This window comes from Triturus cristatus, chromosome 1_1 (assembly GCF_964204655.1).
Source record: "Triturus cristatus chromosome 1_1, aTriCri1.1, whole genome shotgun sequence".
NCBI classification, from domain to species: domain Eukaryota; kingdom Metazoa; phylum Chordata; class Amphibia; order Caudata; family Salamandridae; genus Triturus; species Triturus cristatus.
In genome coordinates, this window is record NC_140579.1 from 11,238,534 (window position 1) to 11,250,927 (window position 12,394).

Below are 12,394 nucleotides of genomic sequence, written 5' to 3' on the forward strand. Positions count from 1 at the left end.
TGCTGCCCTATTTATAAGTTGGCCAAACCCTAAGTGGTCATCAGGAGGGGAGGGCTTGGAGGGGTAGGTAGTGGGGTCAGGCATGTCAGGTATTGGATAAGACCAGTCATCTACGGGTGCTGTGTCTGGGAACGTAAAAGGGTCGTTTGGATCAACAGGATCATTAAATAAATCAGGGTCCGCCCCTCCCCCCAAGTCATCATTATCATCCTGTTGAGGAGGTGAATGATAGGGGGATGGTAAAGGTAAAGGTAAAGGAGAAGGAGGAGGAGGAGGGGGGGACGGGTTAGGAGGTAATAAAGGAGAGGAAGGACGAAGTGGTGAAGTAGCACAGTCCTTCTTCCGTATGGGAGCTGGAGGTGGTGTGATGTCCAGCTTCCGTTTCTTGTATGGGACGGCAGTCACATATCCGGTTTCGGGATTGATGTAGATCCGCTTTTGAGAAGGATCTGGGCGAAAAAGTTCATCTGGCTCCGAAGACGGTGGTGGTGATGACCGTTTCGGGTCTTTATGAACTTTTTTCGGTGTGGACGGAGTTTTCGGTACCGATGGATTTTTCGGTGCCGACAGAGGTTTCGGCGTCGATGGATTTTTCGGCGTCGATGGATTTTTCGGTGCCGATGGTTTTTTCGGCGCCGGTGGAGACTTCGGTGCCGAGGAACGTTTCGGTGCCGAAGGAGATTTCGGTCTTGGAGCCTGTTTCGGTGCCGACAGTGGAGTTTTCGGTGCCGAAGGTGTTATAGGCACAATCACATGAGGTTTGCTCGAGCCCGAGCCACCTACAGGCTTAGATGTCTTCGGAGCCGGGCCCGAGGGCGGGGCTTCTGAAGAGGATTTCCGGTCTCGACTGGGCCCAGCTGGCGGAGTCTTGACCAATGTCTTTTTGGATGGGGCAGGGGCAGGGGGGTTGGTACTCACACGCTGCCCTGGAGTGATGAGGTCATCGGAATCGTCGGCCTCGGACACGATCTCGAGATCTTCGGTGTCATCTTCAGGAACATCCTGAGCAAAGATGTCCTCCGGTTCTGGAGCTGGTTTGGCCATAATATGGCATCGAGCTCTTCGGTCCCGGAGGGTCTTCTTGGAACGGAAAGCGGAACAAGCTGGACAGGTCGATTCGTTGTGTTCCGGCGACAGGCAGAGGTTACAAACCTCGTGGTGATCACTGTGGGGGAACTTCGCTCCACACCGGGGGCATTTCTTGAAGGGTGTCCTGTCCATCAGCCGCTTCCGGAACCGGTCCGAGATGATTTCGATGTCGATGGAAAGAAGATTGAAGAATTAATCGATTGCTGAAAGTTTTCTGCTGGAGCGGAAAAAAGTTCATCCGAACCCAATGGCGGAAAAAAACAATCTGACGATGGAGTGGATGCCCATGCGCACTGTTGTCCAGGGGAGGAGTCACCAACCTCGTGACCAAAGGCTTCTTCCGAAGACGACAACAACCTGCAATCATCCGAGCCCAACACCAGATGGCGATCTTATCCTCAGTGTGTGATCTGCAGCTCATATGCCTCGAACACATATTTTTATAACTATACTGTGTGGTTCTTTTTCGTTTAACCTACACTACATGATTAGGTCTGGTAAAACAAGCTGTTTAACACTGCTTCAGGACTAAGCCTGAAGGCTACTTTCCACTGCTACCACTTAGAGAGCTTTCTATGGTTGTCTAAGACCACTAAAATCACCATAAGGGTTGTCTGGATTAGTGCAAGGTGCTTCACTTAAATGTGTGTGCACCATACACTAAGCCAGCCTCCTACTATGAACCCAGGCAGCTTGGTACTACTATTTGTGACAGGCATAATGTTGGCACTACACCATTTTCAAATATGTCCAGTCCTTCAAGATCATTTTTAACTTTCTCTCTCAAATAGAAATAGCTACCACATACATGTCTCCCATACATGTCCAAAGTTAAGTACCTTTTAATTCCAAGAGCTTCTCCTGCAGTGAGGCATCTTCTCCAATGCTCTGCAAAGTCTTCTCCACATTGTCATCTTTCTTGGGCTTCAAAATCTTCACCTCATCACACCTGAGAATCAGAGAACAACACTGTAGAGGACATTCAAACTTACACCCGAGTTGGGTTTGGGGGTAAGGGTTTAGTGTTTCTAAGCAATGAGATAATTAAGTGAAAAAGAGAAAAATAAGAGAAATGTGAGAACAGAAATTCTCTACCATGAGATACCTGAGGGGATCTGAAGCATGCCAGGTGGTAGGCATGAATCTTGTCTGAAGACACAAACGGAAGAGGACCAATGGAGGTGGCTAATGAGACGAATGGACTCTAAGGTGCAACAACGAATGGAGCAGGAGGTTGTGTAGTGTCTTTTGCTTGGTGAGCATCTCTCTGCATCAGTGTAAAATGAAGATATGAGAATGTTCTACGAGGACTTAGAGTTGGCTGTCACAGCTAAAAGCAGAGGCTGGGCTTGTACAGCTACTGCTCTTGCTGGGGGTTTAGTAATTATGTAATAGGATTTTTGAGCGTCGACTTGAAGGAACACTCATGCGTCAAGTATGGGATGTCTTCTATGTACTGCAAGGAAAACTGAAGCTTGGAGGAAGAGATGATCTGGGCTCAGACCAGTACTTTTCACCATCAGAACCTGAAATTTACAAGCGTCTGTGTTGTGCAAACCCACAAGTGCCATGTTTCAGGCTCTGAAGTTGGGCTGACTATCAACAGTATCCACCGTTCTCCATCCAGTGGAGTGTATATCAACTCTGCAACTATATATTGTACAGCAAACACAAAAACAAAATATATATGGCAACACCTACCACGAGCAGCGCAACGTACAGTAAGAGGCCAAGAAGGGAGTAACCCTTTTATTTTTTACTATGCCACAGAAGCATTGAGGAAACACGCCGATGAAGGAGATACCGCTGCACTGATCCTTCTTGATCGCAGTGCAGCTTTCGATACTGTATCCCATCAGCTGCTCCTACAAAGACTGGAAGCATGCGGTATTAGGGGTAAGGCTCTTCGTTGGCTAAAGTCTTCCCTCTCTGATCGTAGTTTTAGAGTGGCTCAGGAATCTTATATATCAAAGAGCCTGCCTCTTGAGCAAGGAGTACCGCAGGGTTCCATATTAAGCCCTACCCTCTTCAACCTATATGTAAGTCCTTTGGCCGTACAAGTCGAACAACACAATGTGTCAATCGTCTCATATGCTGACGACACACAACTAATTGTCCTACTGTCACAAAGGGATGAACATGCAGCCACTCGTTTCTCCAATTGTCTATCAGAGGTTGCGAACTGGATGTCAAACCATTGTCTAAAACTAAAAAATAAAATAAATAAAATAAAAAACTGCAAGGAAAACTGAAGCTTGGAGGAAGAGATGATCTGGGCTCAGACCAGTACTTTTCACCATCGGAAAATGAAATTTACTAGCGTCTGTGTTGTGCAAACCCACAAGTGCCATGTTTCTGGCTCTGAAGTTGGGCTGACTACCAACAGTATCCACCGTTCTCCATCCAGTGGAATGTATATCAACTCTGCAACTATATATTGTACAACAAACCCAAAAACAAAATATATATGGCAACACCTACCACGAGCAGCGCAACGTACAGTAAGTGGCCAAGAAGGGACTAACCCTTTTATTTTTTTATATATAATTTTTAGTACTTTTAGTATTTAGGTTTCAATATTTATTGTTATTTTTTTGAGGGTTCGTAAACTCTATGGGCTTGTGGGCCCTTGAGGGTGTTGCTGCATCCAGGCAGGGTTCACACACCTGGACATGAGTCCTGACTCTGAGGTGGTGGGGTGAAAAAGGGGCCATAATTCCTTGCTTTAAGTTATTTGATAAACACATGTGGTCCCTGTGGGACATCCCCGCATGATCTAGTGTATCGGGGGATGATCTACCTGTCCCCCCTTTGGTTCGTACTCCCTTTTTACCAGGACTTGTGGACAAAGCGCTGAGCCCTAGAATGGCTCTTGCAACAGACATTTTCTACCAATCAGAGCTTTGGGGTTAGTGAACTGCAAACTCGCACTGGACAGCGGGAGTAAATAGTTCACTCGTCCAATGGGGTTACGTGGATAGACTGTGAACAAAGATTCAAGGAGTTTCTACGGATTAACCGTCCAAATATCTCTTTTAACCAAGTAACTATAACTCCCACCGCTGCCACGCACAGTGTTGACATCAATGATGTCAGAGGCAGTGATAATCTCGATAATGTCACAACACACGTCTGAGTGACGTAACATGTGAGGTAATTAGCAGTGCGTGCAAGGGCTCAAGTTACAGTGAATTTAGGGCGAAAGTTATAGTTATTTGAGATAATTATAACTGGTGAATTTCAGAGGTTTTGTTTCTTTAAAATGGTATATTTTAACTTACGTTCTCAACAATGATAACGTCGCTTTAACATAAGGTAAGATGTCTATTGCTGTGATGGCATGGGGTGGGAAGCAGAGCATTGGCCTGTGACCAGCGGCTCCGCCCTTCTCCCTGGAGGGGCCCAACTCCCCACTGAGCACGGCCTTCGGCTGTGCAAGGTTGTGTGTGAGCACAGTGCCTTCCCTCTGGCCAAGCCATGCGCCCAGCCTCCACAGGCGCCCATCCCCTCACTGCGCAAGCCATGCGCCCAGCCTCCCACAGGCGCCCATCCCCTCACTGCGCAAGCCATGCGCCCAGCCTCCACAGGCGCCCATCCCCTCACTGCGCAAGCCATGCGCCCAACATCCACAGGCGCCCATCCCCTCACTGCGCATAGGCTTCGGCATGCACGATGTGGGTATGGGTGCAGGTGGGGGCCTGAGGCTGGACGGCATGAGTTTGGGTGAAAGGGCTGGCCTGCAGTCAGAACCTACGCCCAGCCTAAAGTAGTCACGCACAGCTGACGGTTTGTAACAATACAAGGGATGTTACTTTCAGTAAGGCAGACATATTGTCTTTGCCAAAAAGTCACCAATAATATTAATCAATGTGTACTTCATAAATTCAAACATTGTACTGATTAATAACAGTGATTGTCATAAAATATTTTCTTAAAACCCTTTTGTCAAATGACGTTATTTGTCTTTGAGCCTTTCTTTTAAAATCTTTCATGGTGCAAAGTGCAACCATACAACCAACCTCAAGAGGCTCCAGAGCCCCAGTTGAAGACCGTACAGCCTTAGCTTAGAGTGCTTTTAAAAAGCTCAGTAAGCTCTCAATGGCCCAGGAGATTTATTGTTTTTTAATGCAGCATAACAAATGTTTGGTGGAGCCTTAGACTGTTCTGGTGGCACAAAAGCAGCAAGAAAATATCTATGTCATTCAAACCCATGGGTATTATGATGTGATCCCTTAAATTACTTTGTCATTTGAGATGTCATCAGTGATGTCACTGACTATGTCATGAGTGATGTAATATGGGAGGTCATAAGCAGTTCTTTACGGGATCGTAATTCATAGTTAGCTTAGGTAACTGTAACTGCTGAATTTTACTGGTTTTGTCCAAGTGAAATCTGAGCCTAAGTATAACGTGTGTGTAACCTTTGTTTTATTCAGCGAATTTCTAAGATTTTTTAAAATATATTTCATAACTATAACTTACCTTTAGCCTTTCTTTTTTTAAGTGAATTTCTATGTTTTTGTAACTGGTAGTCACGTTTGCAGAGAAGGAGAAAGGGGGTGGGCTCTCAGGAATCCCGCAGTAAGGGACTTACTGGAGGTAACAGGAGGGCTTCTTGGCCCCCAAAGACCCGCAACATAATAATAATATTCATAATAATAATAATCCATATTTATAAAGCGCGAACACATCACCCAAGGCGCTGGGGGACTTTGGGGAGATTAAGTGAGCTATTACTCAGAGTCATATGGTGCCGAGCTGAGCTGCCGCCGGGGATTCAGCCGTGAGCCCAGTGCTCTAGAGTCTGCCGCTCTGGCCACTGCGCAACACCTCTCCCTCAGAATCCAAGAGGACTTTATTCCCCAACCAGTATTGTGCCAGGAGGCGCGTTTGCGGAGTGGTGGAAAAAGGGGGCGTGGCCTCCAAAGTTCTCTCAGCAATTCCGCTGTGTGGGACTTACTGGAAGTAAGAGGAGGGGTAGTTGGCCCCCAAGGACCCTCAGCAGCCAAGGGGACTTCACCACCCCCACCAGCAGTGTGCCAGGAGGCATGTTTGCAGACTGGTAGAGAAAGGGGGCATGACCTCCAAAGACCTCTTAGGAATCCCACAGTGTGGGACTTAATGGAGGTAGCAGGAGGTGTAGCTGCCCGCTAATGATCCTTTGGAGCCAAGGGTACTTCCTCCCCCCACCAGCAGTGTGCCAGCAGGTGTGTTTGCAGAGTGATAGAGAAAGGGGGAGTGTCCTCCGAAGATCTCCCAGAAATCCTGCTGTGTGGGACTTACTGGAGGCAACAGGAGAGCTTGTTGGCCCCCAAGGACCCTCTGCAGCCAAAGTGACTTCATTACCCCAACTAGCAGTGTGCCAGGAAGGGCGTCTGCGGAGTGGTGGAGGAAGGGGGCGGACCGCATGTGATTTGCCGGTCCTTTTTTAAAAAAATGTTTTAACATTTTTAGGGGAGGGTGGCTGCATGGCCCTCCTTCCCAGGCTCAATTTAGACTGCAGGGACCACATCCCCCGGTGACATGCCTTTTTTAAATGGGGGGCTGTGAATCCATCCTCCTCAGGCCGATTTTTGCCCCGGGGAACCCATCCCCCGGGACCTGACCTTTTAAAAAAATAAAATCATACATTAAAAAGGAGGGTGGGCAACGGCCCCCCATCTCTGGATGATTTCGGAATCGGGAATCCAATCCCATGGGGCCCACCCTCTAATGTGGGTGCCCTACCCCACCCAGGGAAACAGGAGGGGTAGTTGGCCCCTAAGGACATCCTTGGAGACCTATTACCCCTCCTGTCACTTCCAGTAAGTCCCACACAGCGGGATTGCTAAGAGGTCTTCGGAGACCACGCCCCCTTTCTCCAAAACTCTGCAAATGAGCCTCCTGGCGCACTACTGGTTGAGGGATGAAGTTCACTTTACTCCTGGGGGCCTTGGGGGACAAGAAGCCCTCCTGGTACCTCCTGTAAGTCCTACACAGCGGGATAACTGAGAGCTGGTCTGAGGCCGCACCATGTAATGGCAATAAATAAGAAATAACATATTAATTAACTTCTGATAATTATTTCAACTTAAAAAGAGTACTGGAAGAACAAATTTACAAACGTAAGTGAACTTACCTCCTTAAAATGTTTTTCACATCCTAGAGAGAAATGAAGAAAGAGGAGAAGGTAAATAGACAAACACGCATGCAGTGAAGCATTCATTTCTATTGTATATGGGCCCTGATCTGTGATTGGAGGAAAGGTACCATCTAAATATCAGAGAATACAATTGAAACAACATATCTTCAGCATTTAACATTTTTATTTTTCTGACTAATAGTCGCTTAGTCTCAGAACAACCTGACAGTATCCGATCAGGCAAACTAGCCACAAATACCCGAGGTGGCTCCATGCACAATGGGAGTTCACTCAGGTTTCCTTTAAATCATGTGTGACCCTCAGGCCATCATGCACATTTACATTTGAAGAGCATTATGAGCACTGTTCATGAGCATTTAGATGTAGAAGCAGAGAAGGCTCCCTTTCTAGGTGTGGGCTGCACAAAGTCTGGCAGAGGCATGCAGACAGGACAAGAAGTGAGACAGGGCAGGGTTGATGCACTGACAACTACTCTAATGGAACGTCTGTGTTATTTAAACTACACTGCCTATACCTTAAGACACATGCAGAGGGGGATATGGTTTGCGAATTGGTAATGTAGCTGATATGACAGGAAATTCAAGCAACCACCATTGTATATAAACAGCTCCAGCTCGTCGCGGTGCTTTAGGCCAAAGGTGACAAACTGGACTCCTTTCACTAATAATAGTCAGAGCTCTAAGAGGACAACCACAGACCTGCCGCAGGGGCCGCCACCCAGTTCTTGGCCCCACTCACATTTGCTCGCATACCTGAAGATCACTGGTAAGAGCTTGGTGACCTGACTGCAGAAGTTTTAAACAAATTAGTAATACACAATTTAGCAACAGTAAAACCCCTGAATCGGTTCCCTCTTAAATAATATGCAATGTTTGCACACAAACCCTCCAGATAGGCATTCTCCCCTGTACCCCGTTTGTTTCTCCTCGTATCAATAACCAAACCTGATCGAGATCCAAGTGAATCGCAGTGGCGGTCGCCGCAAACAAAAAGAAGTGAGGCAGGTGGAGCAGGTGAAGGGGGCACACGGGGGGAGCACGGGGGAGTTTAATAATAATTTTTTTTAAAAGGAAGTCTTACCCGAAGCTGCCCGCGCCTCATCTTCCTAGTTCCAGCAGCCCCAGGGACAGTACCGAAGACTCCCTGTGCAATCCCCGTGCTGCTCTCATGCTATGAGTGCAGCACAGGGATTGGACTGAGCGGGCGGGTTTGATGCTCTGCTCAGGACAGGCTCCCTGTGCAATCCCCGTGCTGCTCTCATGCTATGAGTGCAGCACAGGGATTGGACTGAGCGGGCGGGTTTGATGCTCTGCTCAGGACAGGCTCCCTGTGCAATCCCCGTGCTGCTCTCATGCTATGAGTGCAGCACAGGGATTGGCCTGAGCGGGCGGGTTTGATGCTCTGCTCAGGACAGGCTCCCTGTGCAATCCCCGTGCTGCTCTCATGCTATGAGTCCAGCACAGGGATTGGCCTGAGCGGGCGGGTTTGATGCTCCGCTCAGGACAGGCTCCCTGTGCAATCCCCGTGCTGCTCTCATGCTATGAGTGCAGCACAGGGATTGGCATGAGCGGGCGGGTTTGATGCTCTGCTCAGGACAGGCTCACTGTGCAATCCCCGTGCTGCTCTCATGCTATGAGTGCAGCACAGGGATTGGCCTGAGCGGGCCGGTTTGACGCTCCGCTCAGGACAGGCTCACTGTGCAATCCCCGTGCTGCTCTCATGCTATGAGTGCAGCACAGGGATTGGCCTGAGCGGGCTGGTTTGACGCTCCGCTCAGGACAGGCTCCCTGTGCAATTCCCATGCTGCTCTCATGCTATGAGTCCAGCACAGGGATTGGCCTGAGCGGGCGGGTTTGATGCTCCGCTCAGGGCAGGCTCCCTGTGCAATCCCCGTGCGGCTCTCATGCTATGAGTGCAGCACAGGGATTGGCCTGAGCGGGCGGGTTTGATGCTCTGCTCAGGACAGGCTCACTGTGCAATCCCTGTGCTGCTCTCATGCTATGAGTGCAGCACAGGGATTGGCCTGAGCGGGCTGGTTTGACGCTCCGCTCAGGACAGGCTCACTGTGCAATCCCCGTGCTGCTCTCATGCCGTGAGTGCAGCACAGGGATTGGCCTGAGTGGGCGGGTTTGACGCTCTGCTCAGGACAGGCTCCCTGTGCAATCCCCGTGCTGCTCTCATGCTATGAGTGCAGCACAGGGATTGGCCTGAGCGGGCGGGTTTGACACTCTGCTCAGGACAGGCTCACTGTGCAATCCCCGTGCTGCTCTCATGCCGCGAGTGCAGCACAGGGATTGGCCAGAGCGGGCGGGTTTGACGCTCTGCTCAGGACAGGCTCACTGTGCAATCACCGTGCTGCTCTCATGCTATGAGTGCAGCACAGGGATTGGCCTGAGCGGGCTGGTTTGATGCTCCGCTCAGGACAGGCTCCCTGTGCAATCCCCGTGCTGCTCTCATGCTATGAGTGCAGCACAGGGATTGGCCTGAGCGGGCGGGTTTGACGCTCTGCTCAGGAGAGGCACTCTGTGCAATCCCCGTGCTGCTCTCATGCTATGAGTGCAGCACAGGGATTGGCCTGAGCGGGCTGGTTTGACACTCCGCTCAGGACAGGCTCCCTGTGCAATCCCCGTGCTGCTCTCATGCTATGAGTGCAGCACAGGGATTGGCCTGAGCGGGCTGGTTTGACGCTCCGCTCAGGACAGGCTCCCTGTGCAATCCCCGTGCTGCTCTCATGCTATGAGTGCAGCACAGGGATTGGCCTGAGCGGGCGGGTTTGACGCTCCGCTCAGGACAGGCTCACTGTGCAATCCCCGTGCTGCTCTCATGCTATGAGTGCAGCACAGGGATTGGCCTGAGCGGGCTGGTTTGACGCTCTGCTCAGGACAGGCTCCCTGTGCAATCCCCGTGCTGCTCTCATGCTATGAGTGCAGCACAGGGATTGGCCTGAGCGGGCGGGTTTGACGCTCTGCTCAGGACAGGCTCACTGTGCACCCCCTGTGCTGCTCTCATGCTATGAGTGCAGCACAGGGATTGGCCTGAGCGGGCGGGTTTGATGCTCCGCTCAGGACAGGCTCCCTGTGCAATCCCCGTGCTGCTCTCATACTATGAGTGCAGCACAGGGATTGGCCTGAGTGGGCGGGTTTGATGCTCTGCTCAGGACAGGCTCCCTGTGCAATCCCCGTGCTGCTCTCATGCTATGAGTGCAGCACAGGGATTGGCCTGAGCGGGCGGGTTTGACGCTCTGCTCAGGACTGGCTCACTGTGCAATCCCTGTGCTGCTCTCATGCTATGAGTGCAGCACAGGGATTGGCCTGAGCGGGCTGGTTTAACGCTCTGCTCAGGACAGACTCCCTGTGCAATCCCCGTGCTGCTCTCATGCTATGAGTGCAGCACAGGTATTGGCCTGAGCGGGCGGGTTTGACGCTCTGCTCAGGACAGGCTCCCTGTGCAATCCCCGTGCTGCTCTCATGCTATGAGTGCAGCACAGGGATTGGCCTGAGCGGGCTGGTTTGACGCTCTGCTCAGGACAGGCTCCCTGTGCAATCCCCGTGCTGCTCTCATGCTATGAGTGCAGCACAGGGATTGGCCTGAGCGGGCGGGTTTGATGCTCTGCTCAGGACAGGCTCCCTGTGCAATCCCCGTGCTGCTCTCATGCTATGAGTGCAGCACAGGGATTGGCCTGAGCGGGCTGGTTTGACGCTCCGCTCAGGACAGGCTCCCTGTGCAATCCCCGTGCTGCTCTCATGCTATGAGTGCAGCACAGGGATTGGCCTGAGCGGGCTGGTTTACGCTCTGCTCAGGACAGGCTCCCTGTGCAATCCCCGTGCTGCTCTCATGCTATGAGTCCAGCACAGGGATTGGCCTGAGCGGGCGGGTTTGATGCTCCGCTCAGGACAGGCTCCCTGTGCAATCCCCGTGCTGCTCTCATGCTATGAGTGCAGCACAGGGATTGGCATGAGCGGGCGGGTTTGATGCTCTGCTCAGGACAGGCTCACTGTGCAATCCCCGTGCTGCTCTCATGCTATGAGTGCAGCACAGGGATTGGCCTGAGCGGGCCGGTTTGACGCTCCGCTCAGGACAGGCTCACTGTGCAATCCCCGTGCTGCTCTCATGCTATGAGTGCAGCACAGGGATTGGCCTGAGCGGGCTGGTTTGACGCTCCGCTCAGGACAGGCTCCCTGTGCAATTCCCGTGCTGCTCTCATGCTATGAGTGCAGCACAGGGATTGGCCTGAGCGGGCGGGTTTGACGCTCTGCTCAGGAGAGGCACTCTGTGCAATCCCCGTGCTGCTCTCATGCTATGAGTGCAGCACAGGGATTGGCCTGAGCGGGCTGGTTTGACGCTCCGCTCAGGACAGGCTCCCTGTGCAATCCCCGTGCTGCTCTCATGCTATGAGTGCAGCACAGGGATTGGCCTGAGCGGGCGGGTTTGACGCTCCGCTCAGGACAGGCTCACTGTGCAATCCTCGTGCTGCTCTCATGCTATGAGTGCAGCACAGGGATTGGCCTGAGCGGGCTGGTTTGACGCTCTGCTCAGGACAGGCTCCCTGTGCAATCCCCGTGCTGCTCTCATGCTATGAGTGCAGCACAGGGATTGGCCTTAGCGGGCGGGATTGACGCTCTGCTCAGGACAGACTCACTGTGCACCCCCTGTGCTGCTCTCATGCTATGAGTGCAGCACAGGGATTGGCCTGAGCGGGCGGGTTTGATGCTCCGCTCAGGACAGGCTCCCTGTGCAATCCCCGTGCTGCTCTCATGCTATGAGTGCAGCACAGGGATTGGCCTGAGTGGGCGGGTTTGATGCTCTGCTCAGGACAGGCTCCCTGTGCAATCCCCGTGCTGCTCTCATGCTATGAGTGCAGCACAGGGATTGGCCTGAGCGGGCGGGTTTGACGCTCTGCTCAGGACTGGCTCACTGTGCAATCCCTGTGCTGCTCTCATGCTATGAGTGCAGCACAGGGATTGGCCTGAGCGGGCGGGTTTAACGCTCTGCTCAGGACAGACTCCCTGTGCAATCCCCGTGCTGCTCTCATGCTATGAGTGCAGCACAGGGATTGGCCTGAGCGGGCGGGTTTGACGCTCTGCTCAGGACAGGCTCCCTGTGCAATCCCCGTGCTGCTCTCATGCTATGAGTGCAGCACAGGGATTGGCCTGAGCGGGCTGG

The 12,394-nt window shown here is 51.7% G+C and overlaps 1 protein-coding gene across 1 annotated transcript in view; it reads right to left on the minus strand.

Annotated features, from left to right (window-relative positions):
• The window catches only part of LOC146869120 (E3 ubiquitin-protein ligase TRIM21-like), a 171,188-nt gene that overhangs the window by 83,106 nt on the left and 75,688 nt on the right, over positions 1–12,394 (minus strand). The window contains exons 4-5 of the mRNA XM_085623054.1: positions 7,208–7,230; positions 1,929–2,038 (exon numbers count right to left, since the gene is read on the minus strand). Coding sequence (XP_085479180.1) covers positions 1,929–2,038; positions 7,208–7,230 — 133 coding nt within the window. The remainder of the gene's footprint in view (positions 1–1,928; positions 2,039–7,207; positions 7,231–12,394) is intronic.